Source organism: Octopus bimaculoides, chromosome 12, assembly GCF_046866305.1.
Source record: "Octopus bimaculoides isolate indiv1 chromosome 12, ASM4686630v1, whole genome shotgun sequence".
NCBI lineage: Eukaryota > Metazoa > Mollusca > Cephalopoda > Octopoda > Octopodidae > Octopus > Octopus bimaculoides.
In genome coordinates, this window is record NC_142939.1 from 7787070 (window position 1) to 7808162 (window position 21093).

Consider the following 21093-nt stretch of genomic DNA (forward strand, 5'->3'; position numbering starts at 1 on the left):
GGCAGTGCATCTCAGGTGAGGGCAAAGAGACTGGGATTAAACCAGCACCTCAAAGCCAAACACATGGGGTGTATTGTCAGGGCTAGACTTCGTGCAATGGGTTGCGAGGGGATCAGATCCGCTGGATGGTCCCGAGTGGTGAAGTTCAACGTGGAAATGATTCCACAATTCGATCTTTGGAGAACCTACAAGGTGACTTGGTAAACGAACCCGAGGAGATGTGTAAGACTTTTCAGGAGCACTTCGCCCAGCAGTCAAACCTACACAATCAAACTAACTGGCTGAAGTAAAGGTTATATTGAACAATATAGTTCCGGCGAAGGTTAAGGATACGCACACCACCCGTTTTTGGCGTTTGGGGTTAGGTTTAGGGCTGGGGTTAGGGTTACGCCGAGTGGTCTGTATATTCTTTACCTCCACCATAGTTCCTGGCATACAAATAACGAGATTGGCAAAACTGGTCGTCATGTATATTTTGCTCGACTACATTTAATCTGGAAATTATCCAACAGCAATGAGTCAAAGAGTGAATACCTCTGTGTTGGTGCACAACTTGCTATAACAGCCAAATTTACTTCAAGTCGCACTCTAACTTCTTAACTTAGTATTGTATTTTTTTTTACAGACAAAAATCTAGTGTGCACACATATACATGTGTATATACATATTTACATATGCCTATATACACACATACGCATAAATATGTATGTGAAGTTATGCATTTCTATGTGCAAACAAACACACACATCCACCATTGTTGCTGACTGCGGAGCGCCAGAGAGCAGAAAGACATACGTACGTAGTGTGTATGTGTGTGTGTGTGTTAGAAAACAGTGTATTTTCCCCAAATGGGGTTATCGTCACTTGGGGTAAAATAGGATAAACAACTAGTGTCTAAATGCCCGGCTACACTTAAGACGATGCCAAGCAGACCAGATTCAGCGCTCTTATTTCAATAGATTTTACTGGAGAAGATCAGTCTCCACTACACCCTCAACTTCCTTTTTTAAGTAGTAGCTAAAAAGTTAAGCTTTGACAGAAGATCGGTGTCAGTCGTTAGTTATTGGTATCTCGTTCATCACATTTTGCTATCCAACAGAGAAAAAACAGTCCTCATGTCATTACAAATGGAAGGCGGTTTGTTGTATTTTTCGATGGATTCGTCTAACAGATCAAGTATTATAGACCCATTCGCCAGACTTTGGTGCCTGGGGGTGCTTCAGAATATTCTGGGTGGGCACTAATTTGTATTAATGCTAAAGTAGAATCACCAAAGTAGAGTAAATCTGAGAGTGCACCACTGAATAGTGAGAGGGCATTGTCAAATATTCTATATAACTTCACAAGTCAGTGCTGAACGAATGCATACTGAACGATTTTGAACAGACCCTGTAGGCAGCTCTGATATTCTTGTAAAGTTAATTACATACTGGCAATTTTCTATAGCACTGTTAGGTCAAGAACTTTTTGAAAGTTTCCAATATTACCCAGCCTGGAAGAAAAGAAAATGGAATGAAACTAGAAAGACTTTTTGACGAACCTCGCCGACAGTTATTTCTATGCAATCTTTTTCCTCGCAAATAAGGTGAATAAACCTCTATTCTTAATTTATTTACTTGTTCTATTTATTCAAATGTTCATATTTGGTGTCGGTTTTATTACACAACAGCAGATTTATCAGACATTCAACGTAGTCTACTCTCACTATCTTCTCTTCCCTCCCTCCACAACCATCACTATCACCACCAACCCATCTCCTTCACTGATACTACTGATTCCCTCTTCCACGACAACCTCACCACCCTAGCGCATTAAGCCTTATTACCATCACCACCACCACCAAGACCAATTCTTCTCGATACCCCCTCTCGCACTCTAACTACCACTCTGTCACTCCCACCGCCCCAATCACTACCCCCCTCCCAACATTACTACTACTAATACGTTAGTGTCTCCGCACTTGGTACATAGGTTAGTAACTGAGCGAAGCTTGTCTCGAAAGGCCCTGAATCAGCTCTTGTCACTATGTCTGGAGGAATACCACCACCCATCAAAGATGTGAAGATCAAATACTCGCAGGTAAGACCAGCACAGCGACCCTGAAACTAAAAAACAAAATGCAAACGGATAACAATATTAATACAAACAAGAATCTGCGAAGGAAAAAAAATTGCTTCAGATTTTTACACATAAAAGAAATATATAACTAAAATTCATACTTCGCAAGGCTAGTAATGTTTGAGTTAATTAAATTATTGGCTCCGCCAGGTTCTTGTTAAGCGACACAAGCAGAAATCGTGCATGTGACCCCAAAACAATTTAGTGGATCCAGTGATACAGTGGCACCAACATTCCTCGCCTTGTTAAAAATATATTTTATTATAACAGTTTGTATAAAAAAACATGTTAATATAAATACCTGAAGCATTATTTAAGAAAATTTAATGACTTTCATGTTTCTATGACGTTAGATGACTTTAATATGAAACAGCCTCGTGTACGTGTAATACACACACACATGTGTGTATGTGCATGAATTAATATTTCATACTCGTTGCTCGGAGTTTATTATAGTCAGTGCTCTTTGACGAATAATACCGAGTAACAACTGTAAAACTAGGTAATAGTTTCCTTTGTATGTCTCGAGTATTTTTCTGTTCTTTCATTTGTGTGTGTGTACATCTATAAACCTGCATGTATAACTGCATTTATGCATGCAAGTATATATATATATCTATAGGTTTGGTGGGCGAAAATAAAAAATCCGCACGCCACCCGTTTTCGGCGTTTGAGGTTTAGGGTTACGCCGAAAACGGGTGGTGTGCGGATTCTTTCCCTCCGCTGGTTTGGCGATGCAAAGGAAAATATTCTCACCGGTATATAAATGTAATCCCCGTGATTTAAAACTTTCTCGAAGCTTTTAGCCTTTGAGTCACTCCGTAACTTACACATGAGGTGCAACCACATAATGTGTTTCGACTAAGAAAATTTATAACACTTAGCCAACCGCTTCCCCTACAAAAGAACTTTTTTTCTATTCGCTTCAAATGCATTAGTAACAACTCCACTCTTTATTTTGCTAAACAGAATTTATTTTTACTTAGTATATTATTAGTCTAGCATAAGAAAATACCGTAAAAATTGTCGACTATGTAAACAACGATTGGTGGTACAACCAATTAAAGAGCATGTCGAAATCCCTGGATACGTGCTAAAACCTGGTGTTGTTTATAAAACCTATGAAGTTGATTTGTCTTGGTTGTCGTAATTAGCTCGTATTAAAATGTCTACAAAAATAAGACCGCTTTTACATCCATTAAATATGAAATTGAAATTAACATGGTTTAATTAATTTTTGCAGTCACATGTAAGTTGCAGACTGAATGAATGAAGCATAACATTTCTATGCAGTCCCGTATGTTTGGTACTGGGGGTCGTTGTTTACGATTATTAAATGCCGTTAGTAGGAAAGGCTGTAGAAGACGAATGAAATATAAGATTTTTTTTTCTTCTTCCATCTTTTATAATAGCTTTCGTTATAATGTAAGTTAAAACTAGAGAAATAGGCAAAACGAATGGAAAAGTTCTAAAATTACCCCATATATATAATCCAGCACATAACCCAGACTGAACTTTATTGTTAGATGTAGTTCTATTGTATATCATCTGTTAAAATACGAAATGTTATTTCTGCATCTTCATGCTGTTGCTGAGCTTGCAGATCTATGATCATAGGCATTCCTAGTGTGACCATCCCGTCTTTTTATATGCAAGAAATATTGCCAGCGATTTGGCTGCTATTTCTAGTAGGTTGAGTAATCCTATCGCGTGCTGTTCTCTTCCTCTCGCTAGTTCGAAATATCATTATATACCTGTGTTTTGATTATGTATTAGTACGAACCTGCAGGAAAAGAAAAGTTTGATATTTATTATATTGCATGCATATGGCAGGAATGTTTTTTACATTGTGACAAGTAAAACACAAGTATAAGATTTCAAATCCCTTAACAAAGGCCGGCTTCCTGAAGTCATTTTATTTTCTTTATCAATTTTGCAAATGTTATTTCTATTTTAGTTACTTTTAAATTTTGTAATTACAATCTTAAAACTTACGTTAATCCTTCTCACCCCCTCTTGTTCTAAAATCACATATACATAACCACATACACTCGTATTTATACAGCATATATGAATGTTAGCTGTAAGGACTAGAGAGAGAGGGGTGGGTGATTATTAACAAGTACCTAGCATATTCTGCAGTAACCTTTTGTAATTATTTTAGGGTGGGCGCTAACATGCCTATATTATTCAGTTTAATAGTAGATTGGTGTCAACAAAAGCGTCATCATTGAACTAATTCTACAGTTTAATTTAAACTCTTTACATGTAAAGTTCAACTCCCTTTAAATCCCGCTCAATTAAAATCCCATCTGCAGGTGATTTGATCAACTCCCTCGTCTCTTTAAAATATGCGGCCCTATGTTACCAGTTTAATCAATATAATTTAAGTCTCATCTATCTCAAACGTTACATCCACAACCTTGTGCTTAATGGTGTCATAAAACCCTTTTCGAAGTGAAATTTAGATTTGCTGTTAACTACTTAAACCGCTTTTTACATTCAGTTACCTGAAATTGAAACCTTCATCCATAATTTTTTTGTCAAATTTTTGCAGTGTTCCAAACATCAGCTTACTTAGGAAAAAGTTATATTACAAAATTGGGGCTAATTAGTTTATTCATAACTTTCTTGATGTTTATGAACTTTGTGTAGTAAGATTCCTGATGTGAAACTGTGTTGAAACAAATACTGTATTTCGGGACGGTATTTTTTTTTTTTTTCCAAATAAACACGCGCTATATATATATATATATATATATATATATATATTTGGTACTACTAAAGCAGCGCGGACCCGAACTCGCAGTCGCGCGTCCGCGCTAGCTAGTCTTGAGTGGTCGATCCTAACCCTGTCCCTAACCCTATCCCTACCCCGCGTGTGCAAATGAATACGTGTTTAGGGTTAGGGTTAGGATCGACCACTCACGACTAGCTAGCTCGGACGCGCGACTGCGCGTTCGGTTCCGCGCTGCTTTAGTAGTACTTATATATTTATGTGCTTCACTCGTTTACTACTGTCGTTTAACGAAAGATTGCCAGACAATGGACACGAGTTAGAATAAGAACAGTAATAAACGAGTGAAGTACGAATATACAGTGCGTGTGTTTATTTGCCAAAGAAACCGTCCCAAAATATATATATTTTTTTCAATTAAATTTTACATATACGTTTTCGAACACGTAGTCTTCAATTATCTTTTGTTCTAGTCATTGAAATGTAGCATTCTGGGACAATGGTTTGAAGTGTTTAGTCGAACAAATCAACCTTAGTGGGTTTTTTTTTTCAATCTGATACTTTATTCTAGCGATATCTAGAAATATTATCTTACTTAGAAATGGGTGAGAGTTGGTGACAGGAAGGGCATCTATCCTTAGGAAATATGCCTCAACAAATTCCAGTTGACCCATGCTAGCATGGAACAGTGGACGTTAAAATATGATTTTATGTCTATAGTCTTGTACAAAGTTCATGAAATGTACATGCAACATCTGTAGGCATCACTGTAAAATGCAGCCAGGTAACATTGTTTCATTTTGAGATCATTGTATTGTTTTACTTGTAAAGCACCTACAAGAGATTCATTCAGTGATTTACAAGTAGCTGGGATTGTTTTCCTGACATTTCTTGAACAAATTTATTAAGATGTCTTTTTTCTTATCAATAAAAGTATAATTTTAATTAAAATTCCATAGCTTGTTACATTCATTTAAGGACCCTTATTATTTTTCATACACTGTCCTTTCACTAAAATTTATGATTTGCAATAACACTGTACTTCACTGATGAGGTTTAGTAGGACTGAAACATGTCAAGAGTTGTCATATTGCCAAAGATTAATTTTTTTTTTTTCTGCATTATTTCCTTAATTTAATTTTTTCTTCAATAAAATTAATCATTAAGATATTTTCTTTCCTTGCTAAGAGAATTTTAGAGATTACTGCTTCATTTAATTAACCAATTTAATTTCATTTAATTAACCAATATTTGTTTGTTTGTTTATTCTACAGATCTTCATCAACAATGAATTTGTGAATTCAATCAGTGGCAAAACCTTTCCAACTCTGAATCCCTGTCATGGAGAACCTATTTGTCAGGTCCAGGAAAGTGACAAAGTAAGCATTATTTTATCTTGTTTTTTTTTTTATCTGTAGATTTAATACAGAGTAGGAATCTGACGAAATGATTGTCTTTCATTTAGTAGTGCTTTAACATTGACACTTGCATTTGACTTTCAGTTGTTCAGTTGTGGGAACTAACTACACATAATCACTAAATTATTGTGAAAGTGGTTTGATATTCCACATGTAGCAATGAGGTTATGAAGTTTATTTCCCAACCATGTAGTTTCAAGTTCTATTTCTACTAACTGGCACCTTGGGCAAGTCTTCTATTACATTCTCATACCAACCAAAATTGTGTGAATTTAGTTGGCAGAAACTAAAAGACCCTTGTGTTGTGTGAATGCCAAAGCTTTGTGAGTGGATTTGGTTGGTGGGAACTGAAAGAGGTCCATTGTGTGTGGGTGCATGTGTGTTTGTCTCCTTGTCTTGATGTCAAATGATAGTTGTAAATGATAGTCACTGTCATACAAGTGATGTTTGTTCATTTCCAAAATGCTGCATTAAAAAAGTAATCGTTTTAAAGAAGAAAAATACATTACGCTAAAAAAATATAACATTTTAAATACAAACAATAGAAAAACAAAAAACAAAATAAAAGCATGTGATTCAACCCACTGTTTAGTTTAAATGTCAGAGCATTACTGGATTAAAAAAAAATCCTGCTACATTATAATTTCCATATGAGCTTCAGCAGAAACAATGTTGCTGTTATTCACTGCTTTAATAGATTAATAAATAGGAAAACTCTAAGACTCACACAAATTCAACCACTCCAATACTAAATCTACTAAAGATATTTTCCCAATGGTAAATGTTGTTTTTTTTTTAAAAACAATATGGTACAGTCTTTGAAATCTTGTAGATGACAGATACAAGACATCATATAGGTGAAGCGAAAAATCTTAAAACGAGCGTGGCCGTCGCCAGTACCGCTTGACTGGCCCTCGTGCTGGTGGCATGTAAAAGCACCCACTACACTCTTGGAGTGGTTGGTGTTAGGAAGGGCATCCAGCTGTAGAAACTCTGCCAAATCAGATTGGAGCCTGGTGTCGCCTCCTGGTCCACCAGTCCTCAGTCAAATCGTCCAACCCATGCTAGCATGGAAAGCGGACGTTAAACGACGATGATGAAGATTATCAATATAGTTATTCAGAAGAAATAAGATAATTCACTTCATATATATCCAACCTAAAGTGTCAAAGCATTGTTATTTTTCAAATCAGCTGGTTGGTCAAAGAAATAGTATGCTTCATACTTGATCATATTTGAAAAACTTCACTATCTAAAAAATATTGTGTACTTAATTGATATATTTATTGACCTTTGTACAATAAGAGTACCTCCTCACCATCTCTCAGTTTCTCACTTTCCTGTTGGGAAACTATGCATCTCCTCTTTTGTTTGATGCCTGTTCTTACCCCTCTTTCATACTTTCACCTCCTTTGATATTGTACTTCACTCAATTGAGGGTTCTTGGAAGTGTTCGTTTGTGCTGGTGCCATGTAAAAAACCAGCCAGTACGCTCGGTAAAATGGTTGGCATTAGGAAGGGCATTCAGCAGTAGAAACTATGCCAAAGCAGATATTGGAGCTTGAAGCAGTCCTCTTGCTTTGTTGGTTCCTGTTGAACCATTTAACTTATGCCATCATGGAAAATAGATGTTAAATAATGATGAGGATGTAATAGCTGAACGTATTGAATTCAAAGTTGGAATTGGTTTCTTTCTTACCAGCATTAAAAGAAGTATCCCAAGAAAATTAAAATTTCCCTCTCTGTAAAATAAGCTCCTGATTATTCTTACCGGCAGCCGCATCTTCATGTTTAATTAATTTTTTTTTTTTTTTTACATGAATGGTTAAATCTTCCATTCAAGCAGGTCTTATTTTCCATGTCCCCTTTCTCTGGCATGTTTCAAATGCTACAGAGAAAAAAAAAATTGATTTTTATACATACATACACACATATAGAGTTAATTTACTAATGATTTAAGATTTGTTGGGTTTAAAAAAAAAAATTTTTCCCCACACATACTTTGTATCACTTCCTTTGTGTTATCCTCCTTCAATCTGAAATTATGAATATTACATTATTCTCAGTCATCAACCTACCATCATTAACTGTCACATTTTATTATTAAAAGTCTTATAGCTTACATTCTTTCCTGTTTCAATGCCTCCCCATTAATTTTTCTCTGTCTGTTCCCCCCCCCCCCCACACTTCCCTTTTTACTCTCTTGCTGTTTCTATATAATTTTGCTCCTAACATCTTTCTCTTTTTTGCAACCAATTCACATATTTTCACATCACTTAGTCTTTCTCATAACCCAGTTTCTACCCGTCTGATCTAAACTTTAACATATCATTACATTCTTTTCACCTTCTTTCTATTCTTTTTGTTCCTCTCATCTTTTAGATTTCCTTTTCCGTCTTTTTAAATGTTAATAATTTCTTTCACACATGTACACATTTACATATGTGCCCTGGTTTTTAGAGTATGCTCACCATATTTTTGTGTTAGAAGAGGCAACAAAGCAGTTGGTGTCAGAAGGGCATTTGATTGTATCAACCAGGACAAGACTAACAGATGCTATAGACTGCTGGTCACAAAGCACTTCTTTGCATTCTTTTAACTTTCAAATTATGCCACCCTACTGTCTGGGCAGGTTGGCAGACAAGCCAACAAATGTTGCCTCAAATAGTCTAATCTTAGAGCAGACATGGAACAATAAGGATATTTTCTCCATTCACATTTTAAATCTTAATCCATTCTTCTACTGTTAATTTTTTAATCCTATATTCATGTACTTCATATTTTGTTTCATAACTTGATATTTTGATTTAGATATTGCTTTGTATTATTTCAAATAAATTTTCCCTTAATTCTTGGACCATGTATGTGTGTGTTGGTGCAGGTGTGGCTGTGCAGTTGTTTGTTTCCCAACCATAGGGTTTTGGGTTCAGTCCCACTGTATGGCACCTTAAACAAGTGTTTCCCCAGGCCAGCCAGAGACTTGAAAGTGGATTTGGTAATCAGAAACTGAAAGCAGTCCATTATATGCATATGTTTGTGTCTCTGTCACATATGCAGTGTCATTCATTTCTAATATTCAGCAAAAACATGCCTGGCCATGAGGCAATATTACTTTGCTTGGAAACAGATTATGGTTGGTGACAAGAAGGACATCCTAACATAGAAAAACCTGCCTCAGCAAACTCCATCTTACCCATTCAAGCATGGAAAAGTGGACATTAAAACCATAAGTGTATCATCATCATCATCTTCATTTAGTGTCCATTTTCCCTGCTGATATGGGATGGATGGTTTGACAGATGGCTAGGCAGAAGACCACGCTAAGATTCACTGTCTGTTTTGGCATGATTTTTGCAGCTGGATGCCCTTCTGAATGCCATCCATTTTACAGTGTGGACTGGATGCTTTTTATGTGGCACCGGCACTAGTGGGCTCACCAAGTAACTTGCAGGACAAAGATCCTTTGAGGTGGGGAAGTGTCATGGGAAGAGTTGGCCTTGTGCCAGGTGATAAGAGGTTAGTGTGACTGAAGGATAGAAACAGGTGTCTTGCTGTAGTGGAGATATGTGGTTTCCCAATTAGAGGCAGAGAGCAAGAGAGATGTTTGCATGTATACGTGTAAAATGAAGTTTAGATCTGTCAATTTCAGTGATTAACATTCCAGTTTGTTCAAACAGTTGAACAACCCATTCGCTGAATTATCAATCAAGTCGCAAAGTATTCCTCTAACTCTTAATATAAATCTTCCAATATAATTTTCATAGACTCTTAGCAGTTTATTTACAATAGACTGATGGCTATAAAAATGTTGAAATGTGTCATATTTAATACAAGAATTTTTCATTTATTTATAATTGAAAGTTAATTTCTTTAGAAATTGAATTTCTGAAAAGAGCAAGTTGAAAGAAAATGTTTAATTTAATTGGAATTGTTTTTGTGTGTTTGGGAGATACAATTGACTTTGTGTGCACAGGTGAAAGTGGGGGTGAGGTTGATTGTAATTCACTACAATTGATTTTTTTTTTATATTTTGAAATTTATTTCTTTTACCTCTATTTCTTTTTTTTTTATCAATGTTTGCAGGCTGATGTAGACAAAGCTGTAGCAGCTGCTAAAGCTGCTTTCAAGTGGGGCTCAGAATGGCGCCGTACAGATGCAAGCAAGAGAGGTTTGCTACTCAACAAGTTAGCTGGCTTGATTGAGAGAGACCTTGTCTATGCTGCAGTAAGTAATAGTAATATTCATGTAATTCTTTTCCTTTTCTGATATGCTCTGCTGCTATTGTTAATTGTGACTGATCAGATGCTTTAGATTTCTATTGTTGCTTTTTTTCTCATGATCACAAATTACATTTGTGTGTGCTTTATATATATATATATATACATATATATAAACGTATGTATCTGTTCAATCCATCCTATATCGGAAAACACTAAATAAATGGTGTGTGTATATAAAAAACAATATCAAACAAACTCAGAAAGTATGGGTTTTTTTTACAATTTGTGGGTAGTTTGCACTTATAGGCATAACACCATTTTTCTTATAGTCATAGGCAGTGATTTAGCTTACATCAGACCTCATTTTGGGTACGTGGTGTTGACAAGTCACAAAAATGATGAAACATTGATGTTTGCTGCTCTTGAATGGAACCAGATGCAAGTTCTCAATTGTCTATGACTTCCAGATGTATTAACACCAAGTGAATGGATGAGAATATATTCTCTTACACCTATAAGCACAGCCTACCCACTATCTAGCATAGCACATACCTTGTGTATATGTGTTTCATATTGTTTATATCCCTCAAGCTGCTTCTAATTCATATTTGAATATATATATATATCATTGGTATTCCATTGGTATGATGATGAAGGTTCCAACTAGTCCAATCAATGGATCTGTGTGCTTGTGAAATTAATGTACAAGTGGCTGAGCACTCCACAGACATGCATACCATTAACATACTTCACAGGGATGTTCAGTATGACAAAGCGTATGTATATTATTGTTCTTTTGCTTCAATATTGTATGATAGATGTAAATGGATATCACTGTCATGCAAGCAGTGTCTGTCATTTCTGATTTTCCATAAAAGCATATTTGGTCATGAGGGAAATATTAGCTTACTTGGAAATGGGTGAGGGTTGGTGACAGGAAGAGCATCCAGCCATAGAAAATCTGTCTCAACAAATTCTACTCGTTCCAAGCAAGCATAGAAAAGTACAAAATGAGGATTTCATTATATAAGCATTGGCTATCATCCAATAATGCCCTGAGTGTCAGATCTGTTTTCTAATTCCTGGATTCCTGTTCATTGTTGTAGAGTCTGGAAACATTGGATTGTGGTAAACCTTACAAAGCAGCATTTGGTGATATAGCATTTGCCATCAATTGTCTACGATATTATGCTGGTTGGGCAGACAAGGTTGAAGGAAAGACAATTCCAGTGGGTAAGTTTAGAACTCTTGTTTCTCCGTTTCTGTCCGACTCCCTTGATCTACCATTCTTTCTTTCTCTCTTGGTGCATATATCTGCTTAAATTCTCCATGCCTTCTTTTGAATTTCCTATGGGGAAAATATTTTCGGGTTATGACGAAAGTATAGATTCTGAAAATGCATGTGTCCTATAACTTAAATCTAAATGAAAAACATTGATTAATATTTCCAGATGGTGACTTCTTCTGCTACACCAAACATGAACCCGTTGGAATATGTGGACAGATTATTCCAGTACGTATACACTTATTTCAGTTGTTTGAACTTGTAACCATTTCCATTGCTATTCTATTCCATCAAGCTCCTGTATTCTCCATTCACCAAAAACTTAATTTTTATCAGTTTTGTTATTTCATTTTAAATCTTGTTAAATATCTTTGCATTAAGTTTATTAGTTAATATATATGTATGTATGACACTTAACTGCATTTGCTGATAAACATGTTCATGTAATTTTGCAGTGGAATTATCCAATTCCAATGTTTATATGGAAAATAGCTCCTGCCTTGGCTTGTGGTAATGTTTGTGTCGTGAAACCTGCTGAACAAACCCCTCTCACTGCCCTATATTTAGGAGCTCTGATAAAGGAGGTAAGTAATGAATTATTGTTTTTTGTTTATTTTTCTTATTTGATAGGGTTTCACTTAAAGAGCATATGGCCATACAGTAGTTAAGTATGTAGGCAGCAAACAGGGTGGTTTTGCAACATGATGCTCTATAGTTGTGAAATACAGGTTATATGAGTATGAAATGCCTGCAGATTCGAGAGAAAATTGAGTTGAGAATAATCTGTTAGTCAAATTATATAAAAGAATTGTTGATAGTCAGTTTGTACTGAAGAGACAGTAATGTTGGTATACATGAAGTGGAGTTTAGTGAAAGTGAGGGAGATAATGATATGAGTAAATAAGGTAGATTTGAGAAGAGGCGGACTGGTTAGGTTTAATGCAAAAGCTGACAGATGTTGAAGAGGAATAGAGATGTGCTATGTTGTTATCTAGTTTTGTTTGACCTTTAAAACATTAGAAAAAGACCTTAGACATTATTAGAATATTGAGCTTTGTGCATGTTAAGTCTATTTATCCTCGTCAATAAATCAAAGATAATTAGTTTGTATTATTTCAAACTGAAACCATTTCTTTTGTATATTCTCTTTGGCAAAGCATGGCTTTAAAACTTGCTCATTTCATGCACAGACACAATTATATTTAAGAATCCATGTGGGTCCCACTGTGCAGTACCTTGTGCAAGTGTCTTCTTCCATAGCTTTGAGTAGACCAATACTTTAAAAGGAATTTAGTGAACAGAAACTGTGCAGAAGCCTGTGTGTGTGTGTGTGTGTGTGTGTGTGTGTGTGTGTGTGTGTGTGTGTGTGTGTGTGTGTGTACATAGAAAGGCTCCAAACAAAATGCTTAGCTGCATTTCTTCTGTCTTTCCATTTTAAGTAAAAATTCCACCAGGGTCAACTTTGCCTTTTCATCCTTTCAGGGTTGATGAAATAAATACCAGTTGTACTGAGGTTGATGTAACCAACTCCCCTCCAAACTTGCTGGCCTTGTGTCACATTTTGAAACCCAATATTATTCTATTATTCTCACTTCAGTTAAAGGTTCTTTGTGTGTGTCTTTATAAGGAATGTGAATGTCTTTTGCCAGTGTATATTGGCAAAGGACAATCATCAAGACAATCAAAGTTCAATGTTCTACAAAATTTCTTGCCATATCTTTATTCTGCTCCAAGTTACTCTCCCTTCTCATTCACACACCATCAGAAAATGCAATAAATCCATAATTGGGGCCTCATAGAAACCTGGAACTTATAATCATCATCGTTTAACGTCCGCTTTCCATGCTAGCATGGGTTGGACGATTTGACTGAGGACTGGTGAACCAGATGGTTGCATCAGGCACCAATCTTATCTGGCAGAGTTTCTACAGCTGGATGCCCTTCCTAAAACCAACCACTCCACGAGTGTAGTGGGTGCTTTTACATGCCACTGGCACGAGGGCCAGTCACACAGTAGTGGTAACGGCCATGCTCAAAAAGTGTTTTTTATGTGCCATCAATTTAGAAAAATTAAAATAAATATTGGCTTCTTCATTAATTCATCATCAATGATGGCTAACTTGTCAAAACTTAGTCTCTACTAGGTTGTTTAGTTCTTGGTCAACTCTGATCAAATACTGAATTTACTTACAAATTTCCTCATAATTAAAGAAAGAAGTGGCCATGTGCTTATATCAAAAATCCTGTTACTTATAGGTTATAAATCATTTATACTTTTGTTTTTCATTATAGGCAGGTTTTCCACCTGGTGTTGTTAACATCGTACCTGGCTATGGGCCCACAGCTGGGGCAGCAATAAGCACACACCCTGACATTAACAAAGTTGCATTCACTGGTTCAACAGAGGTAAGTACAATATTACTAAAACATTAGACTAAAGTTTACCAATATTCCTATTTTCACTGCTAGTAGTATTGTATTTAACAATTTACAGTGATGACTCTCCTTTGAGATCACATTTCTACGAGTTTCTCCCTGACTACATTGGGGCTGTGGGACTTTCAAGTTAAAATCCTACTCAAAATTCTTTGTTTTTGGTATATAATCCTTTTGTTCTTGAACAGTTCTCCTAACCTGTTCTTTTACGTACAAACATATCATTTGGCATGATTTGTACACTTTAATACAAGATCTGTTGTAGTGCAAATAGCACCTCTGAAATGCTGAATTTAAGAAATAGTTTCAGATAAAACTAATCCATATGTAATAATCAGGATTAGCAAAGATAAGTTAAGAATAAGTTAAAATATATTTGTTAACTCAAAAATTGAGATCTGAACTTGTTTTGCAATGTAATTCCTTTTGAATGAAACATTCCTTAGTTTATTCCCAATAATGGTCTCCCCCCCCCCCAATTCTTTCTCAGCTGAATTTGTGGCTGCTTTTGATTTTATCTTAAAGTAATTTAACTTCAGTTTAACTTATGCTACTAATATACCCTAAGTAAAGGCATGAACATCACAACTTCTTACTTACCCTAAAACAGGGGTCATACATGGTGTCTTGCTAAAGTTCTTTCTTTTTTTTTTTTTCTTTTTTAGATTGGTCAAATAATTATGCAAGCCGCTGGTGCTTCCAACTTGAAGCGCTGTTCTCTGGAACTTGGTGGCAAAAGTCCATGTGTTATTTTTGCTGATGCTGACCGTAAGTACCTATTAATTTTTGTTTTTTCTTTGTTTCAGTCCTTCACACCACATTGTGCTGTCAATTCTTTTCATTTGGTCTTTTAAGGAATTACAGATGGTCTTTGAAAACTGTCCAGCACTACAAATTCTTGTGAACCATTATTTAATTTTCATTTTATTAATATTAACAAACTGTGTTGTTTAGCTCTGTTTGAATCGGCCAATGACAGTTGTTCTAGCTTTGACAATTCCATTTTATAAGAACCACATTATCCAATATTAATGTTCAAGTTTTTTTTTTTTTCATTTTATTTATTTTAAAAATTAAAAAAAAAAGATTTTTTTTTTTCATTTCCTTTTTTTTATGCCTGTTTTCCTCCTGTCTTGTTTGAACCTGGTGTTACTGCATATTGCAATTTCCTATTGATCCTGTGTCATTTCATCTCAGAAACTCAACATTTCTGAGATTTCACTTCTACACTTCATCCCACCCTTCTCTTGACCGAGAATGGTTACTATCCATTATCAGCTCCCACCTGATCAGACAATTATGAATAAGGCTTCCACATTACAGTACCTCCCTTTAAAAAAAGAAAAAAAAAAAAATGTGGATTTGAGGGAGTGCTTTCTATTTTCAGCGGGTCAAGCAATCACATAGGGGCTTCATTGGTTTGAAGCTGTTATAGCCTAGAATTTTTAGTCGAATGAATCGATCCCAGAACTTAATTTTGTTTATAGCTTGGTACTTGTTCTATCAGTCTCTTTTGCTGACTGCAAAGTTATGGGGGATGTAAACGCAGCAACACAGGTTATCAAGCAGTGGTGGACAGACACTCTTTCATGATGGGCTTCTTTAAGTTTCAGTCTACCAAATCCACTCACAATGCTTTGGTCAGCCCGAGGCTATAGAAGACACTTGCCCAAGGTGCCATGCAGTGGAACTGAACCCAGAACTATGTGGTTGGGAAGCAAGCTTCTTACCATACAGCCATGTTTGTGCCTCCACACAACCACGCCAGTTTTCTTTCAAAAAATCAATCAAATTTAAGAAATTTATAGAATTGAATAAATTTGTTACCTCTGACATCCTATTCTTGGATAACTGATGTTCTATTGTTCTGACTTGCAGTTGATTCTGCAGTGGAAGAAGCTCATGAGGCTGTCATGACCAACATGGGCCAGTGCTGTGTTGCTGGTTCACGTACATATGTACAGGAGGCCATCTATGATGAATTTGTTGCCAGGAGTGTTGCCAGAGCCCAGAGACGAAAAGTTGGCGATCCCTTTGACTTTGAAACAGAAAATGGACCTCAGGTAAAAAAATTCATCTATGTTATTCCATTTTCCCTGATCATTGCCAAAATATCTTTTCCATTATTTGTAATCAGCACATATTCTGTGTTACTGGAATCATGTGTTATTTTATGGGTCTTTGTTTTGGGTGTATATCAAATATCTGGAGGGGGAGGGGGAGAGGGATGCTTTATGGCAGTGGTCCTCACCCTTCTTTGCATCATGGAGTGGTTTCAGGCAAGACAAATTTTACTTATCTTATGTTCATATCAACCAGATCTGATATCTCATACCTACTCTACAATGTTTTCTTAAAAATAAACAATCACACAATTAAAATCTCAAAGCTATGAGATAATACAGGATTGATTAAAAACAGTGAGATTAAATAAGCATTACATTTGACAGTAATGTGAATGCTAAAGGGTTAAATGTTTTAGTAATGGAATGATTCTGTAGATTTAAACCAGATTATGAAATTATACCATTTTTCCGTTTAAGCCATTTCACCAACACTTTGCACTCTGAACAATCAGTATTTCTCCAGATGGTTGCCATCAAATTTGCCAAGTTGATATTTTCAACTTCCCCTCTTCTGTCTAGGTTGATGCCGACCAGCTGTCTAAGATCATTGATTTGGTGAAGAGTGGAGAATCAGAAGGTGCCAAAATGATGTGCGGAGGAAAACAGAAAGGGGACAAAGGATATTTTATGGAACCAACCGTTTTTGCTAATGTCAACGACAACATGAGAATCACCAAAGAAGAGGTAAGTCTTCTAAACACATTTACCTTTAACTCTATTATCAGTCATTGGACTGTGGCCATGCTGTAGCACAGCCCTTCTCGAGTGCAGTTGACTTTTTATTGTCACCTCCTCTTCTGATATGTATTGTACTAAACTCAGGAAGATAGTGGTAGACTTAGGTGGAATTTTATTCTACTTATATATATATATAAATTTTCTTTCAACCACGACTGCAGCCATGGTGTTGCACCAATCTTGATTGGTTATAGTAGCCAAACAAATCAACTCCATATTTTTTTCTTAAACCTGTTACTTATCCTATCAGTTGTTATTACTGAATTGCTTAGTTACAGGGACATAAACAAACCAACACTGATTATTGGGTGAGGTGTGGAAACACTGGTTTTCTTTCATTATATTTTCTTTTTCTTTTATAGATATTTGGTCCAGTACAACAGATCATAAAGTTCCATGATATTGAGGAAGTCATAGAGCGTGCCAATAAAACACACTACGGCCTTGGAGCTGCTATCTTCACCAAAGACATTGACAAGGCTATGACCTTCACAAGTGCTGTTCAGGCTGGAACTGTTTGGTAAGATCTTATTTCTCAGCTCTGCTTAATCTTATACAAATGGGTTCTGGAAGTTATTAACAAGCAATTTCCTAAATTTATGGTTACATGAATAATTCAGAATAAATGTAACTTGGTGGTGTTGTAAGTTTTGTATTGAATGTTTATTTAAAATGTTTCTTTGTATTCTCTTCTATATATTTTCCTTCTATTTTATTCTGCAGGGTGAACACCTATAACAGTGTAACCCCACAATCTCCATTTGGTGGATTTAAAATGTCAGGAATTGGCAGAGAATTGTAAGTTGATAACTGGCAAATGTTAATAGACTTGAATGTTTTTAAAATATTTAATAACAATTCCTCCCATCGAAACACCACAAAAACATTGAGTTAGAATTCTTCTGATAATTGATGATGTTATTGTTTAGCCTTAGGTCTAGTAAACCTGTAATCTAAAGCAACTAAAAAATGCTTTATCCAATGTCTCCCACCCCCACCCAGAAGGTTGGATGTGACAGCCCTTTTGTTACCATATTTCTGTCAAGATCCTCTGTTTTTATTTCAATTAATTTTGAAAATCATGTAGAATTTAGTAAAATAACTTTGTCATTACTAATTGGTTTTTGGAACATAAATTAACACTAAGTTGTGGCAGAAGATTTTAATTCAGGACTCCTGAAACCAGGATGTTTATAACACAGGGCAAAGGGTAGTCAGCAGCAGGTTGGTATCCTTTCTTCCTGTCATGTTGGCTCTCTGAAATTCCCTCCTAACTTATATCTTTCTCACAGGTCTTTCCAGTTTTAAGTATAATCATTGTAAGTGGAGTGCTGGTAAGCTTTGTATGAAATGAATTTCAGCTCCTAGTTGGAACAATTTCATTTCTCTTGTAAAGTAATCAATCTCAAAAAAAAGCATGAATATCCTCTTTTAGTTGTAGTTTGGCTTGAAGTCTGAATGTACAGCTCTGTGACGAAAGGTCTTCCAGCTATGACTATCCAGTTTTATTCTTGACCTTGTATCTAGGATGACATTTATTCAGTGTGTTCTTTCTTATTTGCTAGGGGATGCTTGAGAGGAAATTTAACTGGTTCTAGTGCAGTCGCATAGAAACTTCTTCCTTGTTGGCTTATAACCTCTTAGTTCTGTGACCTTGTGCCTTAAATATAATAAAACTCTGTTCAGATGAATAATGCCTTCATTCTGTCATTCTTAAACTGTTTTCCTATTTTTCATAATGCAGGGGAGAATATGGTCTTCATGAATATACAGAAGTGAAAAATGTGAGTAATTGATTTCTGAAATAATTTTTACTTCCATTGCCTGTTCTATATTTTCATTGTCCCAAATCACTTTGAGCCTGCTTTCCATGCAGATATGGGTTAAACAAGTTATCTAAGTCGGTCTTATTTGGAGTTAGTGCTCCCCTAATGGATTAGAAACCTGTGACTTGCTCATTTCAAATGTTTTAAATATATTTATCTGTTATAGTGGTGAGCTGGCAGAATCGTTAGCACACTAGGCAAAATGCTTACCAGCATTTCGTCCACCTTTGTTCTGAGTTCAAATTCCATTGAGGCCAACTTTGCCTTTCATCCTTTTTGGGTTGATAAAATAAGTGCCAGTCAAACACTAGGGTTGATGTAATTGACTAAACCTCCACTCCCCTGAAATTGTTGGCCTTGTGCCACAATTTGAAACCATTATTAATATTAAGGCAGTGAGCTGGCAGAACCATTAAAATGCCAGGCAAGATACTTATTTTGTCCATCTTTTTCTGTGTTCAAATTCTGCTGAAATCAACTTCGCCAGTCATCCTTGCGGGATCAGTGAAATAAGCACCAGTTTAGCACCGGGGTCGGTGTAATCTACAAAATTACTGCTCTTGTGCCAAAATTTGAAACCACCTTTATTATTGTTTTTATTTCAGGTCATTATTAAAGTTGCCCAGAAGAATTCTTAGATTTCCTTCACTCGGGAGCAGTTGACTGAACAGATGAATGACTCCGATCTTCCAATAAAATTTTTATATTAATTCCAATTCTACAGAACAATGATATTGAAACAAGCTAAAATATTTTTCCTAATCTTCTACCGGTTTATGAAACTCTTTTGTTACTCTGAAATAATAAAAATCAACAAGAATTGATTCTCTCCTATTGAACAAACATTTGATGTAAATGTTTAAAACAAATAATAAAAACTGTAAAATGTTTTTGAGTTTTTTTAATTTTTTTATAGCAGATTTCAAATAGCAATCAAAACTCACTAAAATCACACCATACCATCTTGAATTGGCACCTTGGGCAAGTATCTTCTACTATAGCCTTGTGAGTGGATTTGGTGGGCAGAAGCTGAAAGAAGCCAGTTTTGTACATGTGTGCATCTTTGTCTATCTTTGTTTTCCCACTACCACTACTTGACAACTGATGGTGTGTTTATATCTCTGTAACCTAGCAGTTAAGTGAAAGAGACCAATAGAATAAGTATCAGGCATAAAATGAAAATAAGTACTGGGGTCAATAAGTTTGGCTAAATTCCTCGATGTGGTGCCCCAGCATGGCTGCAGTCTACAGACTGAAGCAAAGGATATCGGGTCATCCCATAAATAATGTGGTTTTCTCAATTGCATGAACTTAGTCAGAGGGGGACAGGATAAACTACCTGCATCAACTTGCTATAAAAGCAGGTAGTAATTTTACCTTGTACTTATTCTTAGTGCAAGTTTTGAAGAGTGCAGTTCGATTTTTAACTGACTTTGAAGTTCCAACTAGGGAAGCCATTGTCGAACTGCCTATATGTGTGTTAGTGTCTCCTCATGTGATAATTGTAATCATGCGTCAGCTTTGAGCTTATGTATTTGGTTTCTAACCTTATGTGAAAATATGCCTGGCCATAGGAAACTATTGACTTATTTGGAAGCAGGTGAAGGTTGGTGATAGGAAGAGCATCCAGCAGAAAATCTGCCTCAACAAATTTCATCCGACTCATGCAAACATGGAAAAGACATTGAAATGATGATGGATACATACATTTTCAAAAGTGATAAGAATATTGTTTTACAAAATAAAAAAAAATATGTTGAAATACCTATTTAGTGTAAATACACAAAATAAATTTATTCATCAGTCACCAAATAAAATAAAAGTGGTGAATAGCTAAGTGGTCTTAAAAATAGCAATTGGAGGACTCTTGAATAAAGCTAATAACTTTTAAACAAGTTCAAAATCAGCTGAGAAAATGTCAACATTAGAAGATGAGTGAAAAGTAAATACAATTAATGAGAAATTGGGTTAAAAGCACTAAAACACCTCCAAAGTTAGGGGAATGAAAAATGAAGAAGCTTCTTCAGACGAAGGAGATGCATTTTGCTCTGGAAAACAGTCTAGGGTGAGAAGAACTTCAGCCCATGCAGGTGTACAGTAGCTTGGTAAAACCAGAACTGTACAAAGTCCAAAACTTATACTCAAGAATTATCCATCCATACCTATTTATCGTCATTATTATTGTTTTC

At 35.8% G+C, this 21093-nt stretch overlaps 1 protein-coding gene across 1 annotated transcript; it reads left to right on the forward strand.

Annotated features, from left to right (window-relative positions):
- The first annotated feature begins 1947 nt into the window (after positions 1-1947).
- On the forward strand, positions 1948-19794 carry LOC149132948 (aldehyde dehydrogenase 1A1-like). The gene is made up of 14 exons (XM_089360724.1): positions 1948-2079; positions 6130-6234; positions 10357-10497; positions 11600-11726; positions 11945-12006; positions 12234-12362; positions 14071-14184; positions 14880-14982; positions 16093-16277; positions 16860-17024; positions 17441-17598; positions 17802-17876; positions 18823-18862; positions 19510-19794. Exons 1-14 carry the CDS (start codon positions 2026-2028, stop codon positions 19540-19542), a joined length of 1491 nt encoding a protein of 496 aa, XP_089216850.1. The 5' UTR covers positions 1948-2025; the 3' UTR covers positions 19543-19794.
- Positions 19795-21093: the final 1299 nt, after the last annotated feature.